Raw genomic sequence first — 19974 nt, 5'->3', positions numbered from 1 at the left:
AAAAACTTATGAAATAGTGTAACTAATCACATATGAGCAATCATGGGGAAAGGGCCAAGAAAGAATTTTCTTGCAGTGGAATCTGAGATCTTTTTCAATTAGGGTCATTTGTGTTTAAGCTTTCATACGTGTTCAGCACACTAACTTCAACAAGTTCCTATTGAAGACACAGGCTGGCGGCAGGGGGGAAGATGGGAATCTTCTACCTCCGCTGCTTCAAGAAAATCCAAAATTTTTATGTAGTGCAGCTCTGCTCTACAAAGGATTTGTGTAAATGAACAGCAGGGCTCCGTTTCTTAGTAACTGTAGATCAGGGATACTGAGCTTACCTTTCCTGCTTATTTTCAGCTTTACAAATTCAATTTGGGCTCTGAGTATTTGGCTGGCCTCTCTCCTACTCATCCCTCCTCACCAGGATAAAGGAACTGCAGGCCAAATTTTGCTCACAGAGCACCTGTGCTGTCCGTATGCTTGAATAGGTGTAGCTATATAGTAACAGCTTTTCTGGGAAAAGTACAGTAGGTTCCAGGTCCCTCTCTCTGATATTGGATACACACAAGCAGCAGGCCTGTTACATAAGAAAAGGCCAGGTTATACAAACCATTTTCCATTTTCAAAGAGATTCAAACTGCCTTTCCAGTTCAGCTCAGGATGCTCACTCAGGTCGGAAGTGTTGATGGGCAGACCTGTTCTCTCCAGTCAAGCTCCTGGCAACTGTAGAGACAGATACATTTCTCTTTTGGATTGTGGAGAGGTCATGGAAATTAGCCTTTTTCTTTTTTTCAGAAAAAGGCTGAATTTTTATTGTTCACAGAAAGTCAAGACCTTTATGAAAAAGTTTTATAGAACTTAGTAAGCTTGAAAGTTTATATAGAGAGTAGTCTTCAAACCAGTCAGAATTCACAGGGAGTGAGAGTCTATCTCCAGGTTTCTAGAGATCAGGCTATGGAATTATAAAGCAGGGTATAATTCTCTATCCCATTCCACAGAGGTTAGAAAACTCTACAGATATACATTTTCTTTTCCTGTTGAACTCTATAGATTTTTCTGCAAAGTCAATTTTTTTTCACACTTTTTCCCATGTAGATAATTCCATGTCACTGCCTTGCATGGAGATAATGTACATCTTTTAGACATCGAATGGACATCTTAGTAAATGTATCACATGTCCACATTAAAAGAAAAAGAAGCCCTGGACAAGTTGACCCACTTGTCCCAATCCTGTAAACAAGATGGAGGGATCATTCAAAGCCACTCTGAAAGTTATTGTAAACATCCAGACTGGTCCTGGAGAGGCACGTGGGAACAAAACGGTTTGGAGAAAAAAGCAACAAGCCACCCAAATCTTCTCCCACAAAGGAACATAACTGACCATTTTTGTTTCCCTGAAGGCTTTTTAAAAAAGAAATAAGAAAAGGTTAACACTTACTCATTAATCATCTGCTGAGGTGCTCTTGGCACTTGCCCCGTCTCCCTGTTCTGGCTAGTGTGATTTCCTAGGCCCTGCTCCATGGCTAGACCCAAACCAGTTCAGGACAATGAGCTAGCACTGGCCCTGCAAGAACTGTAGGAGATCATCTTTATCAAGCCCTCCTGCCCAGGGGAGGTTAGCACCTGAATGCGTAAACATCTTTAAAGAGATTTTGAAAGGGCATCATTCAGGAGAAGAGCCACCTCCTTAGAGAGATGTAAGCAAGCCCAAGCAAATGGGTAAAAAAAAGGTGGTCACAAAAATTTTTATCTCTTACCTACACCAAATTACCAGTCTTACTTAAATATCCCAAAGGTCTTTCCTTTAGAGGTGCAATGGAGAGGGAAGACAGATCCGCTTGAAGTGGACTTGGCTGGAAAGACTTGGGCGTTCACAGAGGACCCTCTTCATGCAGCTGCCTGTGTAAGTGGGAGAAAGCTGAGTGGGGTAAAGTTCTACCTGAGAGTCCCATTTGTACTTTTCGTAAATCCTGGACATCATCTGCTTTGCTTGCCCGGAGCTGTCTGAACTCTGACACTTGATGATATTACTTCAGTCACATTTTATTCTCCTCAGACATTCTTCCCTGCAAATATGCTGGGTCTAAACTTGAATCAGGGAAGAAGCACGTATCACTCTTCTGTCATCCAAAAAATACACCAAGCCTGAAGAGGAGGCAAAGAAGAGGTGAATGTATCATGAATTAAACAGAGTAGATATGAGTCACAGCAAGTGAGAAGGAGTTGCCCCTGGGGCAGTATGGCAGTGTCCAGGCAAATTCCTTTCTCTAGCTCATCAGATCTAGCATCTGATCTAAACCCATGCTTTGCTGATGCTTCCTTGCAAGAGGTATTGCAGTTAAAACTCTGCACTTGGGTAATCTCTGCTGGTTCTGTTCAGTCCTGTAGCAAAATCGATAGCCTTGTACAATTTTTTTCTTTTGCTTTTGCTCCCATTTATTTTCTGGTGAGAGCTTGAGAGGAGACAGTTTGTTCCATTTCCTTTCAAAACCCCTCCCCGCCTAAAGGAGGTCTGTAGAAACATGGAGAGGAATTGCAAGAGACTGAATTCCCCCTAGTCAATGAACCATATTTTTTTAACAGGAAAAAAAAAAATAGAACCTGTACAAATAGGAAAAACTCCTGAAATTAGCTTTCTCCACTCCTAAAAAAGAGACGGGAGGGAAAAAGAAACAGGCCAAGTACTGAGCATTATTTACATTGTTGGGGGTAGGAAAACAAAAGAAGAAAATACAGGCAGGTAGAAGAAGTAAATAGGAGGAGAAAACTTCTTCTCACCCCTTTTCCTCCAGCTACATTTGGCACTGCAGAAGGAGTGGCAGAAATGGGAAAGATGCAGTACTTCTGTTAAGTGATGACTGGAGTACAGGCCTTTCCCACTATTAACCACTTTGTTAGGAACACTTACCCAGCAATATAAAAAGATTAAAAAAAAGCAAAAACCGAAAACTCCAATGTAAACCGGATATCTGTGATCTCATAGCTGTACACACTGTTCCTGCATCTGCTGCCTACTCTCTGGGTCTCCCCATACTGCTGGCAAGGGAAAAGACAGAAGGATACAGCAGCAGCACCAAGATGGACATGTTCTCAAGCCCCCTGCAAGAGTCAGCTTTTTATGACTGTCTCTGGAGCTGAAAATGTCCTTTCCATTGGCATCCAGTGCCCAATGCCAAAAGGACACACCGCTCTTGCCAGCTCCTGGGAAGGTAGAAATGTCAAAGAGAGAAACAAATAAATGAAAGACTAGAAAGAGACCAAAGCATGAATATCTGAGAGCAGGGTTAGATTCATATCTGCATCCATTCTTCCATGCCACAGTAGAGCCATGCCCACAGAGCCACACCATCTGTACTGCAGCACAGCCCATTGCCCACGGAGCGCAGTTTGTATCCATCGAGCTACAATTTCATATCAAGGTGCTATTGAGGATCTGGTTACACAGCGAATCTTTCATCTCAGTACAGTCTGTATCGAATACAGCCTTAGCCTCTGTAAAAGCCACAATCACAATACTAGTGCAATCTATATTTGTAAAGCCGTATCTTCGTTTTAAGCCAGTTTACATTCCTATATTCTATCAAAGGGGACCATGTCCACAGAGCAACATCCATTCTGCCAAGATGGATTCTAGCCACATAGCCACTCCCTATACCAAGCCTGTCTCATCAGCCACATCCCCAGTACCAGAAGAGTTTGTATCCACAGCCAAGACTTTGTATTAAAAAGATTTAGAAATGATTTACCAATCCAGATCTCTCCAAGCACCTCACATGTGTTGCCCAGAGCAATGAAAATCAAAAATATGTGTCCATGGTGGAGGGGAAGAAGAGGTCTTCATGTGTCACTCACTTTGAGATTTTCCTCTTGTTTAAAAAAATATTTAAATGTCAGGAATGGAAGGTGTGTCTGCTTGGAAGTATGGGGAGCTGGAGAGAAGAATCCCTGCCATTTCATTCCTTGCCACCCCTCTCTTTGTTCAGCAGTGATGAGAACTTCACAGAAAGCATCAGTTGTTTGTTTCTCCCTCTTCCTCATCAAAGGACTGCACCCCAGAGGAGGTGACATCTGAGACTTTGCGGCTCAGTGCAGCATGTTCCATCTCCTCTCGAGGAGACAGTGATTCCAGGTCCCGGCACACTGCATCATCCTCCTCTGGAGAGGGCTTCTTGTTCAGGAGAGGCGCCTTCTCCAGCCGTGGGTTCCCTTCATCCTCAATGTGGTCCTCCATGTATGTGCTGGACTCAGCCCCGCCCCCACCCTGAGCAGTCTGCAGGGGCCACACGTGGACCAGCCCCGTGCTCTGGATGAAGTTCTGCTCCTGCCGCTGTTGCTGCAGCTGTTGCTGCTGGAGAAGGCTGCTCTGAATCAAAATGCTTTCCTGAAGGTTTGTCTGGGACTCATCAAAATTCTGGCCTAAGTAGGAGCCAGTTGCTGGGGAAGCGATGAGGGACTGGTCACTGGTCTCCCAGGCATCGGATGAACCTAAGCAATACATGCCCTGCGAGACGTAGGAATGAGGCCAGCTGTCATACTGTGTCTGGGCCATATGCTCTGCAAGTAAAGGAGGGAAACAACAGGCAGTTAGACACCTTCTCTGGGCCAAGCTGGCTCATTCAGATAGCTTGTGTGCCTATGCACGGCACCGCACTCTACAGGGTAGATTAATCCTTTTGAGGGGAGGAGGGTGAAGAGAAAAGGCAGTTCTAGGCAGTAGGCAGAAGACCTTGATTATACCCACAAGTGACTGCAAGAGCTGGTAGCTTTCCACAGTCGTGCCCAAAAAAGGCAAAGGAACTGGGCTCTGGAGCCTCCCTGTTAAGATTAGATTCCTTGGACAGCTCCACAAATAGGTGATGCCTCTGCTAGATCCCAGTCCCAAAAATTGAGGCTACAGAATAAAACAGGGTAGAGGGAAAGAGAGCAACATGACAACAAGAGCAGGAAAGGGGTGTTTCAAGATTAGCAAGAGGCACTGGAGCTCACCTTGGCTCTCCATTAGTTCCTGATAGTTCTCAGGGTAGTTGCCTGATGGATTCTCTTGATTTGAGTTTACACTCACATCCTCACCATCCATGGACGACCAGGCCATGAGAGTTGCCTCAGAAATAGCAAACTGCTCCATCACTCCTGTGCCAAAGGAGACAGGGAGGGGAAGCAGGGATGTGTGAAAGCCTCCACTTCTCACCACCCGCTTTAACCTCATCTCTTGGTCACACTGTCCTACTCTTCTCCTACCTCAGTAACACCCATCGCCCACAGTTGGCCCTCATCCTCTCCGCTTTACATTCCATTGGCAATACTCCAATCACAGCCTCTCATCTCCTTTGGCCATATGAACTGTCCACAGGCTCTCCTGCGTGTGTTTTTTGGGTTCCTGCACTTTGTTCTCTCAGGGATTCTACTCTAGCACATCCCAACCAATCCAAGCCACGTGACAAAAAGTTAGCGCTACCTGCAAGGAATCGGGCCTCCTTTTCACCATCACTCAGGTCTGAGTAGGCATCAGCGTCTTTGCGTGCTGTCTCATGCGTGTGCTGCTGCTGCTGGCTGTTACCTTTGCCCCAGCCTTGCCATTCGATCATGTGAGCCACACGGCCTTGGCCCATAGCCGTTGGCTTTGTGACATGGTCCTTCATGCTGCGAGATATCCCTAAGGGGCCAGACATTAGAAAACAAGGAGGGGCTATTACACAGCTCCAGGGTTGTCTGCCATGCTGTTTAGCTCTCTTGGAAGTGGAGCTTCTCCCCTCCCTTCCCGACAGGGTTCAGGCCTTGGGTTGGGTGTCTCCCACCTTTCACTGTATCACTCTCCAGGAGAGTTTCTCCATCTTTCCTTGGACTGGTTCTCAGAAAGGGGAAAAAGGGAAACCCTAAATATGAAAGACCTTTTCCTTCCTTGCCTAGAATCCATTTAGGACAGAGTTGGGCATGAAGGATGAAGCCTGGAAGTGAACAAACTAAGAAATAGAAAATGGGGTTAAACCCAAGACTGTTTGAGGGGAAACAGTTGAAGATGTCTGAGCTGGGGTGCATGGTAAGAAGCCAACAGGCGTAAGACAAATCTGTTCTTTCTTTGAAAGGGCAATAAATAAGAGATTTCTATACCTAGAACCACGGTGGTGGAGACTCCTCTAAGGCCTGGAAAAGGCAAGAGTCAGAAAGAAGCCAGTGGGAGAGCAACAGGGAGATATGGGAAGAGGCACAAAGGCCTGTGTAGAGACGCTGCCAAGGATAAACCCAAATTTTGAGGACCTCACCAGAGAAAGATGATTTAGCCAAAGCCCCAATCCCATAAGCATTGGAGTTGCGTTTCAGCTTGGGGAGGATGGAGGTCGTATCTTCCATAGAGAGCTGAAAAGAGAGAGAATATGAAGAAATTATATCCAGGAAGGAGAAAAGGTAGTGAATTGAGAAATCAGTATAAGGATTCCAGAAGGTAGGGGGAAGATGAGGAGCAGAAGCAAGCAACAAGACAAAGAACAAAAGAAGGGAAGGAAAAATTAGAATATATTTAACCAGGACTGGATATTGCATAGCACTGCGACTGAGTGAGGCAAGGTCAGTGGGAGAGGCAGAAGCAGGCTGTGAGAAGCCTCCCTTTGGCTGCTGCCAGTCCTCCATAGACATGCTGCACTGTTCCCAACTCTTTGTTAGAGACGCAAGACATGGCTGATGGACAATTCAGAGAGCTTACAATGGGGAGCTGACAATGTGATAGGCAAGACACAGTAATGAATCATATATGCATCATACTACAGATATTGATTTTCATATGTTAATTTTGGTTTTCATTTCTTCTCATGTGGTCTTAATAAAATGAACATGCGTATATCAGTGATGTGTCCTGTTTCAAGCACCTACAACAAGAAATGAGATATACAGTTCTGCTTAACTCCCTTTACTCCTTTCTCTGTGTTCATCCTCAGCCACTGAGTAACAAGGACAGGAAACTATTGGGAGAGGCAGCAGTCACAAACATCATCGTAAAACACAATCCCTCAAGATTAATTCATCAGAGGTGCCAGGAATTGCATGTGAGGCTTAATTTTCACAAGGGCTAAACAAGCATTGCTTCTGCTCTTCATTTCAACCTCTCTGAAAATCAAGTCCAGCATGTTTCAAACACAAGGATACTCAAAAGTAGCGATCATGACACTGGAAGTTTTAAAACCTGACATGATTCAAATGTTTGGTGATAAACACAAACCTCACAGAAGGTGAGAGGAGCAATAACTAGGCAGTCAAATAGTTGGAGGCAAAGGAAGGCATTGTAAAGACGTTGAACTGCATATAATTCCAGTCAATTGCCAAAATGAGAGGGGTGAGTATCTTTGGAAACTGAGTGTAAATGCAGCAGCTAAGGCATCCTGTAACTTTGGAGCCAGGAACGTCTGTGTGTAACATGTGAGGTGAAGAAATCAGAAAGCAGGGGAAGAACAGTAAAAAGTGAAAGGTGCAGCTGAGAACACAGCCCTTGTTTTGTGATGCATCTCCTTTAGTGATGAAGCTGGTTGAAGAATGTCCATCTATGCCCCACTGGTCATTCCCGCCTGGGTGCTGCTGCTCAGTATCTACCCATTTGTTTCAAGTCAGTCTTGGGGGCTGTGCTGTGAGCCACCTCATGGAAATGGTCCGTAAAAGCAAATAAACTGCAGAAGGTCTCTACCATGACGAGGCTGGAGAGCTATGAGATGAAGGCAGGAATGAATGGGAACGAAAGGAAATTCATGAGCCAGCTTTGATACCAAAGATCTATGGAATTACACTAAGAAAGAGCAAGAGCTGCATTATGAAAGAGCTCCATGGATTCAGAATGGGTTGGAAAATGGGAAACTGCAAGTAAGGAAACTGCCTTCTACTATCTTTAAGGAAACATGACTTTGTGCACCTTGCTTTCAGCAGTGCTTTTCAGAAGTGCAGTGAGGAAAAACCTGACAAATTTCTTCAGGACAGTTGCTGCATGCACCGTAATTTTTCTGCACAATTTGTTTCTCTAACTGAGCCTAGGTAAAAGATCCCAAGCCATAACTGCCACGATGAAAGAGATGTCAGAAGAGCGAGGGTTAGTTAACAATATAAATGCCCTTGATATTCAGTGGCCCAAGTGCTTTCAAACTACAGAGAACCAGAAAATGACAGCCATTGAAAAGTTTTGAAAGTATCCAGAATTTGAAAATATTTATGCTACCAAAATGCAGCTTCTTATTCTGCCTTTCCAAGTGTACAAAACTATCAAAGCTAATTTATGTGAACACATTTTTTAAGCCTCCAGAGCAGAAAAAATGGTTTGGTGTCACTAACACGCATTATTCGCTTTTCAGGATGCTGGTTTTGCATTAGTGAAAAAGAAAAAAATAAAATCAGATTTTGTCCATGGCATAGGTATTAAGAGCAACAAGGAACATATGTTATTAAAATGTTTGCTTGTTTCTTCGTCCGCTTGTTAACTGAAGTTAACTGGTGCTGACCATCTCCCCCAGGGGACATTAAGAATTCTTTTACTTCTGTATGCAACTGAAAATGAAGGATACATTTCTCCCAGACTCCTGGAGAAGATCAAATGATGCTCTAATAAAAGACTACTGATTTTTTAAACATGCTGGACAGACACCTTTTTTATCTGGCAGTGCCCAGAAATCTCAAAAAGAGAACATATGAAATGACACACAATGACAATGGCAATTTAATAGCCACCTGCAGATCTAAATACCTGCCAGACAGCAAAAGACCCAGAGGCAAACAAAAATTCATCACCATCCTCAGAACCTTAGACATTTCCCAGAATTTCAGTGGCACTAAAGACTTTCAGTCATGTTTCCGTTCTGGTCTCCACTGTATCCAATGGCAGACAAATCCTGGTCTTCCTATGACTAGAAATTTGAACAGTGGTGTGGCGCATACTCACATTGATACCATCCCAGGAGAAATCTGTCCGTGTTTGCTAAAGAAAGCAAGGAAGGACATCGTGTTAGTGTAACAAAGAAGTTGCAAACAACCACACATCTCTCTAGTAGTTTGCCATAATCAACAGCCACTGCTTTATCTGATGTATTGAAAAAAACTTGTGTCTTTCAAGCTGGTTTCATTCCAAGCTGTTGATTCTGGTGTCTATAGGTATCACGGTGTTTGAAGGTACAACAGCGAACAGGATAATACAGAGAGTAAGAGAGGGACAAACAAATACCTTTCGTAAGGCTTCCCTTCTAACAGCTCTTTGCTAAATGTTGCAATACTGGCACCCCTGCGTGGGAGTTGCATCACTTTGAGGCTAACACAAGGAGGAGCTACACCACCTATGTATTTTGAGTATAACACAGCAAGTTACAGAATTGTTTTCTGCTGAAACTATTTTCTCTTGCAGTCTTTCAGTTTGTCCATTCTGACCCACTTTCCTCTTGCAAACTAGATCCGTTTCCCATATGAGCCCATATGAGCCATTACAGTACCAAGTGCATTGCCTTCAGCTGGGAAGACTCACATTCCAGCACCTTGGTTTTGGGATGTGGATGCTCAGGAAAATTTAGATTAATCAGTTACAGCTATGGTATCCATTCACATAAATCAAAACGTTCACTGAGGTATAGTTTATGCTCATTGACTTTTAGATCTTCATTTGATTTAACTGAATTTTCCATACAAGGTTGGGCTCCACAATTTCTGCCAGGATTCCATGAAACCTGAAGTTTCTTGGAGTTACATTGCAAGCCAGCAAGGTATAAGGAAATAAAAATACCTATACATTAGCACTTTGTAAGGTCTTGAAAATTGTATGTTATTTGTTAATGTTATTTGTGAACATTATTTATGATTCCCCAAATATTATGTGTTTAAAATAACTTTGATCTTTTTATTAATCATGACTGCATACCCCGAACCTTACAGTGCTGAAAATTCAGGTATCAAGGATTGCAGAAGCTGCAATAATTCAGAACAGCAAATGAACCAGCCCTTGAGATACTGCATGGTAAATCAATTGGCAGTGAGTTACTAGTGAATGCATACCTAAAAATCAAAATGGAGACAAATGTGTTTCTTCAAAAGATTTTATGGCTGTGCTGCAGAAGCTGGGACAGACATAGTGTTGGACATTTCAAAGAATCCATTATTCAAAGGCATGCAGACCTACAGGCTTGTCAGAACTGCCCCAGTTTTCTTCATGTTCTGTTCCACTCCAGTCACGAGTGGTCACTTTCATTTGCAAATTCTTACTCACTATGGATATTCTGAAGGGAGTGACTCAACTCTATTCAATACAAGCCAAACTGCACAGATAGGCAAGTCTGAGCCTCGGGTGCACGCTGACATTCTGGTCCTCTCCCAGGTGATGCCCCAGTGAAGCACAAGACCCATTTCTGAACTCAGAAAGAATTGAAAATTTCTGATCTCCCTGGGTAAGTGGGTCTGGGACAGGCACTCACCTCAGTGGAAGGTCGATGGAAGCTGCTGCCATGCAGTGAACTGGTGCTGTCCATATTGATTTGGTCCACATCTTTCAGTCCCTTCCAGTCTACTGCAATCACTTCGTTTCCTGTGGGAACACATCTAGTCAGGCTTCTGAATGCCACTACAATTTGTTCTAGCAGTCTTAAGCCAAGACAGCTCAGCATACAGGAGAATCACTGAGTTTTAAGGCCACAATAGCCTTAAAGCAGACTTTCCTATCTTAATCAGACCACCTGTACATCATCAACTATTATATTTCACACAATTATCTCCATATGAAGACCAGTGATCTGTGTTTTTCTCAAGCATAATGTATGCTTGGCTAAAGCACAGCTCCCCGGGAAAAAAGCATCTAGTCATGATGTGTGACCGAGAAAGAACCAATTCTTTTGATATCCTGTTCCAATATTAAAACATCATCACTTAAAAAGGCATTTCTCCTTTATAATTTGAATTGGTCTGACACCACCTTAGAGCTGCTGGTGCCCTTGCTTGCCATTCTCACCAAGATTAAAGACCTTCTTAATACCTGCCATTACATTTCAGGGAAGTTATTCATACACTTGCTTTTCTTCTTGAGAAACTAAACAGACTGAGACCTTTAGGTTTCTTACTGTAGAGCATTTTTCCAGCCCCCTTAATAAATCTGTGTCTCTTTTAAAAAGTCTTTTAAAAGACACCACAGTAATGCAGGACTGCTCTCACTCATCCTGCTCATAAAGTTAAAACTTACTTGCTGCTCCTCTTTGCATTAACCCATTGTGCCACATCCTCGCAGAAGATTCTCACATTCAGCTGTTTGTTCACTCAGCTCCCTATACGCACTTTGCACAGCTTTCTGGCATTGTCACCTGTTCAAAAGCAGAGTCTGTGCCATTTGCTTTTAGATGCATTTTAATACAACTTAATGGATCAAATAAAATTAAATATTAATAACATAAAACAGAAATTATAAAGTTGAATGAATAAAGATAAAAAATAAGATTATTAAATAAGATTAAATTGTAATAAAAGTGAAACTAAATGCAAAGTAGCACACTTTAAATAGTCAGCCAAGTAACCAGGACTGCTCTGTGTAACTGCTTTGTCCAGATAGCTATTTACTGTGTCTTCAGCCTTTGTGCCATCCTCAAACTCTGTTAAAAGTTATTTGCTTCCATGTCATGGAGAAAAAGGTTGCACTGTGTCTAAAACTGAGACTTTTGGAACCTGGCAAGAAATATGGCTCCCAAAATGATCATCTGTTCCTGGGATCAATTCAGTAATCTCTAGGCTATTTGAAATACATGCCATTGTATGTGTATGGTTCTATTTTCATTAGCTTTTAGCTTTTTATTTACTTCCTACAGCCAATTTCTTCTCCACAGACATCTGCAAATCCCCTTGCTCGTTCTAGCAGCTCTGGCACGTTTACACTAGTTCATCACTGCACCTCCCGGCTAGAAATGAGATGCTACGCTTCGCCATACACAGGTCTGCAGGAGGCACATAGGCACCTATGGATGGGAAGCCTGAGGCACTCATCAGCTAGAACTCAAAATGCAAAAAAACAATTTGTTCCCTTAGAAAGGCTAAACCTGGTGAAACAAAAACCAGCAGAAAGCAAATGCTATTTGAGTTGGTGTCCACCACACCTTCACACCTCATCATTTTCTGCTGCACAAGAAGATCTCTCTTTCTGAAAGAACCAAGGCATATTTACCGCTTCACACTTGAAGTATGTTTCTGTTCATCGGGATAATTAGAACCAAGTGCTTTAATAGCATCCCCCCTATGCCTCTGACTAGGCTGAGTAAAGTTGCAGGGCACTCGTAAGAAAAAGGAGATTCCTGTACTGTATGCTGCAAAGGTCAGGAGGAGGCAGGACATGGCTATGATGAGCACGACAAAGACCACCTTTCAAGGTTGTGATCCTCTTGACTGGTTTTCTTGACAAGCACGCATTTGGCCTCACTGAGCTCAACTATTTCTTTCTAATTGTGATTGTTATTAACCACAATCAATTCATGAGCTACAAGCGCAGGGCTGAGTTTGTGCCCAGTTCTGATCGGATGGTTTGGCTGCCATCTGCAGGCATCCCCCTTCGCAGGGCGTAACCTTGGGTTGTCTGACAAAAGGTCGTCTGTGTGCCCACAAAGGAGCCCAGGGCGACGACGGCGGGAGGGGGAGCCCAGAAAGCTCCCTGCTGGGCTGCTCCCTTGCCCAGCCCGGGAGCCATCAGCCCACCAAAGGCCCATCTCCAGAGGCCCAGAGGTGCACAGAGGGACAACGGCAGGTGGGAACCCGAATTACGGACTCAGGGGAAGAGACACCCTGTTGGGGCCCCGCCAGGGCTGTCCCAGGAGACCCTCAGCCCCAGGGTCCAGGGGAAAGCCCATCAAGACGAGTCGGGGGAGAGGCTTTTGGAAGCAGCTTGGTAACTGAGGGGGTGGTTACCGCCTAGGGGTACGGGACCCATTATAGGATGCAGGAGAAGAGCGTTTGGGGATTGCACTAGATTTATGTGATGTTTAGAGGAAGAACCAGGTGGTTAGGTGGTTTGGGGAGGAACAAACATGAGAAAATAGATAAAGGGATAAAAGGGGCTGGTAGCATGTAGACAGGTTGCTGATCAATATGATTATCTGGCCATTCCCTGCACTCGTTCTGTGCAGTCTGTCCTGTCGTCTTGTTAAATTCCATTTCTAACTCTTCTGGCATGAAGGACGCTCTATTCCGTGCGCATGTGCTTTGTGATGGAGATCCAAGTGCCAGGAACCAGAGAGACCGGAGTGAGTGAAATCAACTGGAGCGAGCAAGGGCGTGTGAACGAAGTGCATGATCACCAGCCAAAATGAAGGTGAAGTGATCTGGGTGCCAGATGTGTGCCCCTGAGGGTGAGACCATGGGGTGACTGGGGGGATCAGGGGAGTCCCGGGCACCTGTCACAGAGCTCCGTGTGTGTATCTGTGAGTGAGGGGTCTGTACCAGCAACTGCGGTCAGGCTATGGCCGGAGGGGCTGCTACATCCAGGTGACAGCAACTGGGGAAACTGGGATCCAGGAGCAGACTGGGGAGACTGGGATCCAGGAGCAGACTGGGCAGACTGAGTAGCCCTGCTACAGGAGGGATCCGTGCTGCACATAGCGGCTCTCCATCGTGCTCAACCAGAGACGGGAGCAGGATGAGGCTGTTGGCGCTGTTTGTGTGAGTGCTGAGTGCGTCTGTCCGCGCTGACCTGTGTGGCTGTCATATATGTATGTATGTGTTGCGTATGTGTATGCACACTGGGAATACAAGCTCGGCCTGGCTACTGGCTGCACCTGGGAGCAGGGAGCTGCGCAGCCTCGCTGTGGTTGGGCTGCCGGATTCACCCCTGCCAGCGCATAAGGGCACTTGCAGGTGTGCACCAGAGCTTCCCAGCAGGTCCGGAGGCATCTCCGCTCCCAGGCCTCGGCAGCCTCCCAGGGCCGGGCTGCCAAGGCTTTCTCTAAATCATGACATGGCAGGCCTGGATGGGACGGGCCCCTCACTCTCTCTGGCTGGGAAGTACAGCTGCAACTAGCCCACCCTTGAGCAAACATTTCTTTTATCACTGCATAAAGCCTAGCCACATCGTTGCTACCTTCCACCCAACCGTTGATTACTTTTTGGCCTCCCCATTTGACAGGAGTTTCTTTTCTTTCCGTTCTGCTCCATAAAGCTGTGGCAGGCTGCACTACCACTTGTCGGACTGGCCATCTTGAGTTCGGCAAAGCGAGAGAGGGAGGTTTGGGGTGTGCTTGGTTCAGGTGAGAGGGGCAAGGCCCTAGCAGGCCCCGCTCATGGGCTGCCCATTCCTAGCATGGCCGGAGACCTCTTAGATTTGGGATCGAAGCCAACCTTCTAGGGCTAGAAATATCTCTGGCAAAGGGAAGTGCCTGACAGAGCTGTAGAAAGCCCAATTGTCAGTCCCAGGTGCATCAGCTGTAAGGTTTAGTTGTGGCTTAAACACCTTGGTGTTCGGTCTCCCTTGAACAGGGAAGGGGTAAAGGGGAGAAGAAAGGGGCACGTTTAGGAAGGGCAGGTACGGGAAGGAGTGGAGGGGTTGACTGTCATCAGGGTGAGCTGAGCAATCAACAGAGGTCAGTGGGAGGATGAAACTGGAGGTAAAAGCAGGGCAGGAGCCTGCCCCTGCATGCTGGGATCCAGTTGCCTCTTGCTGTAGAGGCAGCCCCTGCTCCTTCCCTCCATCTGCAACCCTTCACACTAGAAGGGGAGGGCTGGGGCACACCTGCCGCAGAGCTGATCAAGGCAGTGATGCTGGAGAGGCAGGAGAGATGCCACCGCTCCAGAGCAGAAGGCAGCTGCACAGAAGCCTTCAGTGCAGGTAGCAGTGTTACGCCTGTTTTATCTCAGTTTACCCTAGGTCTTTTCCCTGTTCTCCCAGCTGTTTCTGAGCATAGGGCCACAGCCCCTCTGTAAGTCTAGATAGACATCCTGGAACACCGTGCAGAACAGGCTGCAGCACTGCTCTGCGAAGGCACTGCAAAGACCCCCCCCAGCCAAAGCGAGAGAGACCAACCTCAGGGAGTCTGGTGCTCAGCACATGCCACTTGGCAGCCCCCGAGTTTGGCAAATGACACTCAACCTTTGCTCTCAATTCTGCTAGCCCACTGACCGTTTCCATGAAGTGGTGTTAGACTGTGGAAAGTATTGATATTATTCTGGCAGACGGTGGCATCAAATAGTCGAAGAACACGAACAAATAATTATTTGTATCAAAGGCCACACCTGTTCCATAATAGTAGAACTAAAGGCCTATAAAATATATTTATTACTGTTTTTCTCCAGTTGAAATATCTCATCTACCTAGACAAGGGAAGAGAATGAGTAATATGCGATCTCGCATGCACTATGGTCATAAAGACTGAATAACTATTGAAAATTCTTGGTCTAAACAGTTTCACAGGTACTAAGAAAGAAAGAAATATGTTGGGAGAAAATAACTCATTAAGATCTGTTAAATGCAATAATATCTGCTGAAGAGTTACAATATCACACACTGTGGCTGAAAAGGAAATCTCTGGGTTCTAGTTGCCATTGGGCCTGGGGCAATGTTACTTCCTCTTATTGAAAGTTGGGTAAAGGTTAGTGGGTTTTTTCTCTTCTGCTAGAAATAGCACGAGCAACATTAACCCACAGACATGGAAGATGAAGCTCTGCTCTGACAGATGGAAGGAAAGAAACACAGAAAATCGGAAAGAAGTGTGGACAGTGAAGTGGGAAAAGAGGAACTGAAAGCAGTACATTACATTTTAGTATTGTTTTTATCCAGCCTCTTGTCAACCTCTTTCTCCCTTCAGTTAGGATGTTTTTTTCTTTTGTAATGGTACATTTCTTCTGCAGTATAATTTCTTTTCTCTTATCCATCCATTCTATCATCAAACGCCTCTTACAGAACAGTATTTGCTCCTCTCCATATAGAGCTGATAAGCATTTTAAAACATGAGCGGGTCATAAAGCTAATTTTAAAGTGGGAATTTTACAAACACATCCTTCTGAATTTCTCATTGAAGTGTTCTGAAATTAGATGATGAAAGTTAAAAGGTAACTGGGTTTCTGGTTTCCCTGTCATTGTTTCTGTACGGTGTGCCTAGGAAGGATATAGAGGGCTTTCATTTTCATTGAACTTTTTAAAGATTTCTTGTGGGGTTTTTTTTTAATTTTATTTCTTGTTTTGGGTTTTTTTAACATCATAAATTCCATCCTTGCTCTGGAAGCCTCAGTAGATGACTGAAGAACAAGTAGAAAGCTAATTACATGAAGCAGTGAGATAAAACCAAAGCAGTCGAAATACATAAATATATCAAGCCACACTGTTTGCAGATCATGCTTGCTTTGTATTTTTAACACAAATTTGATAAAAAACCTATGACAAACACTCATTAGAAAAAGATGTCTCCATCACAACTGAAGTAATGTTCCAACTCAAGTTCTCTAAGCCTTTGGGGGGGAAAATATCATCCCTCTTTCTGTCACAGTACTCTTAAGGTAAAAATCAAAATTTATTTTTAAGTCGGCCCTTTCTAAATAATAAAGATGAAAAACATTTAAAGAGGAAAAAAGATGGGGGAAAGGGAATACCCTTTTCCCCACTTTTTTTTTTTTTTTTAGCATCATAACTCTGGACTCTCAGAAACTAGAAAATGTGTGTACTAAGCATTCCCAAGCACTATGAAATACTGACCATTTTGATGAAGGCACTGGAAAAATCCAAGAAGCCATCCGGATGACTGTATCCCACCTTGCTGATGTAATACTAATTACCACTTTTTTCCTATTCAGTAGCTCATATTGCCACATACTTTCATTTATCACGGAGACAATGAATTTCGTAGTTGGACATACTTTCAGTTTCTTTGCATTTCTGTGATGACAGGAAATTCACCTTGTTTTGAATTACTTATTACTCAATCTAAACAAATCCATTCTCCTTGGGTTTCCTCTTGACATTTTCCCAACTCCTATTACCACTGTGTATTCGTTGATACTATATTTGGTAGCTGTGCCTGTATTTTGTTCATTTAACAAGGTACATGCTTGAATCAGGCATCTACATCTACGCAGAAGCCTATAATTATTTTGTTGTAACTTCTGTGCTGGATGCTAAACATCTTCTCCAATTTGTCTTTTTATTTTGCTCCACACTAAACAGACTAATACAGTTTTAGAGTCTTAAATTCTGTTTTTTCCTTCCCGACACGATGCTGGTGAAGATGTACACCATATACCAAACATGTATTTGTGTCAACTGCTTTCTGATGTGTCATCCAATTAACATAAGAAGAAACATATTAATTAAACAGTGAATTTCCAGCACTGCTATTATCCACTGTTAGCAAACTTTCTTCTGTTTCTCAGGTTGTACTTTCCAGCGAAGAGTAGAAACATTATCATTCGATATTGGTAGCCAATATTAATGTTGGTAAAGACCAATATTTAGAGTAAATGGTTCAATTATTCTTTTCCATTCCCTTCTTTTCCCTGAACAGCTAAGAAAACAACAAATGTAATTGCAGTAATTATGATCAGTCTTTAAATTGCTCTTTCCCTGATACCAATTTTCATGATACTCGTGGGAGTGTAGTATCTTTGTCAAACACAACATCATCGTGTCCTGTCAAATGTGGTTGAAATAAAAGCAGTTGAAGCTACTGGGAGGGACTGACAGATGGATGGAGAGCATAACCATAGAAACCATTTCCCTCCCTGCATGCTTTACAGAGAGCCATTCAAAGCTAGCCTCAAGGTCAACATCAAGGAAAGGAATAAACCTCTGTCAGGTGACCTGTCCCTGAAGTGAACCTCAGACGGAAGCATTCAAATTCTCCGACGTAAAGCTGAGAAATCAATCAACCTGAGTTACTCACATAACTGTGTAAGTATTCTAGCTTGTACTGCATGAGGAAACATAGAAATTAGGTAGCTGCTGTTGGCACCTACCAAAAAAATCACTTGTGGAAGATGACCAGAAAAAAGTCTGTTTTCATGGATGAGATAGGGCTGAACAGTTCGGTGCTCATCAAGGCAAAGAAATGTCTTGATCTCAACAAAACAGATGTCTTGGAAATTTTTGATCAAAAACGAAAACACCTCCAGATCTGAGATGTCTGTCAGATTAGGAATCGGATGGGCTGTTCTCAGGATCTTTGCTTTGGATTTGGGTAATCTAAATTCTCTTCCAGACCATTCTGCCTCTTTCTGCAGGTAGGTTCCTTTTTCAAGCTGTTTCAGAAATAGAATTAATGAACAAAGCTCCAACACCAACATTTTTCTTCTTGACTGGAAACACTTTCAAACCAATACTAAAGGCTATGGCATACGATGTCCTTGCAACTAAAAGGAGGTGAACAGAGAGCCCGATGTTAGACACAGGCACTTCTGTTCCGAGAAGCAGTCACGTCATTTAAGCTAAGGAGGTACTGCAAAATGAAACACATCCAATTAACACAATTTAAAAAAAAAATCTCAAAGCCCTGTCTCATTTGCAGAACAAGTATCAGCCAGCATGAACAGCGGCGATAGATTTATCCTCATTCTTCACTGCTTCTCTGAAGTGCAGAGAATGTGTCCCCGGGGGCCTCATTCAGCACAGTAAGTATGAAAACGTCAGTATGAACCAAGGTAGCAGCCCTTTTTTGCTGGCCTATAGCCAACACTACAGAAGTAATACGCAGCAGGCAATTTATATGTTGCTCTCCATATGTGTTTAAATTTTAATCTCTGTGGCCAGCATGTCACGTGGGCACTGTCCTAGAGCATAAGAATACCATTAGTTGTGACATCTATGTCCCGTAGTATCATCTCTACCAGTGGGGAAGAAGAACCATCCCAAATACTCCCCGGGAGCCATCCGGCAGCTCACAATGCACCTTCCCCCCTGAACTCCCTTCCCTGCACCCTGGAGCAGGATGAGAAAGGTGTCACTACCACTGTCGCCTCCAGAACTACTGCCACCACGGCTGCTGCTGACACCTCCATCCCCGCTTGCAGCTGGAACATAACCCTGCACAAAGCAGGAGCCCGAGGGCTCTGAGGGCCCTGCCTGTCCCCCATGTCCACCTGGTGAAATAGGGGCCATGCTTCCATCACCTCCTGCTGTCCTCAGGTTCTGCAACACACCAAAGGACTGGGGGAGGGAACAGCATGGAGCCTTACTCCCCCTCTTTACCCTTTTCTTCCCTCTCCCTGATGTTACTAGACACATGAAAAACACATACAGATGGTCCTCCACCCTTCCTTTCCCCCAGGGTCTCCCATCCACACTACAGCCCTCCCAGGCTTGCTCTTCCTCCTCAGCACCTCCACACATTTTTCAGCTTCTGTTTTCCTGCCCCTGCCTGTCCCCAGGCCAGCCCTTCTCCATGCCCTGCCCCAGGCAGCCTGGGCCTCTTCCCCTCTTCCAACCCCCCTGCACCCTCCAGGACCCTCTTCCAAGCATTATCATAGACAAACACACAGAAAACGTCCCAGATGCCCATCCCCATTGCCCTGCCTGTGTGGAGACGCCAGGATGGATGGAGGAACAGGGGTCCCTGACCCCAGGGATGCTCTCAGTCCCTTTCCGTGGGGTGGGCAGCACCACTGCCAAGGTGATGTCAACAGACCAAGGCGGGACTCCGACGCTGCACCTCCAGGCCCACCACCGTTCCCCAGCCAGCAGGATGAGCCGGAGGAAGAAGCAGGACGAGCCGGAGGCAGAAGCAGGACAAGAGCCTGCTCAAAACACCAGCACGTGGGGGCGGCGGCAGTCTGTCAGTTCCAGGCTCCACACTCCTTACCTGTCCCCCCTCTCAGCTGTGGGGTATCACTCGGCAGCCCCAGAGTATACAACCCAGTGTGTACATCCTTCTCCACCACAGCCATTGCACGTTCGGCCACAGGCCCCAACAAGCATCTGGTTTTGAAACAGCAGCAATGGCCAGAGCCAGCCAGGAGGCACCGAAACTGCTGCCTCCCTCTCACCACCCTCCCCAAAAATCAAAGTGTGCGAGTTTCCAGAGCCAGCGATGGCCT

At 44.8% G+C, this 19974-nt stretch overlaps 1 protein-coding gene across 2 annotated transcripts; it reads right to left on the bottom strand.

Annotated features, from left to right (window-relative positions):
- Positions 1-4000: 4000 nt before the first annotated feature.
- FAM131B (family with sequence similarity 131 member B) lies at positions 4001-10481 on the bottom strand. Of its 2 annotated transcripts, XM_009817130.2 has the most exons (7): positions 10413-10481; positions 8900-8935; positions 6252-6345; positions 5447-5644; positions 4978-5121; positions 4369-4545; positions 4001-4275 (listed from the first exon to the last, which is right to left on the bottom strand). In XM_009817130.2, exons 1-7 carry the CDS (start codon positions 10464-10466, stop codon positions 4001-4003), a joined length of 978 nt encoding a protein of 325 aa, XP_009815432.1. In that variant the 5' UTR covers positions 10467-10481. The 2 variants fall into 2 exon arrangements, with proteins under 2 accessions (XP_009815432.1, XP_059679636.1); XM_059823653.1 differs by lacking the exon at positions 8900-8935.
- Between the last annotated feature and the right edge of the window lie 9493 nt (positions 10482-19974).

This window comes from Gavia stellata, chromosome 1 (assembly GCF_030936135.1).
Source record: "Gavia stellata isolate bGavSte3 chromosome 1, bGavSte3.hap2, whole genome shotgun sequence".
Classification (NCBI taxonomy): domain Eukaryota; kingdom Metazoa; phylum Chordata; class Aves; order Gaviiformes; family Gaviidae; genus Gavia; species Gavia stellata.
This window is presented reverse-complemented; position numbering and strand designations above follow the sequence as displayed.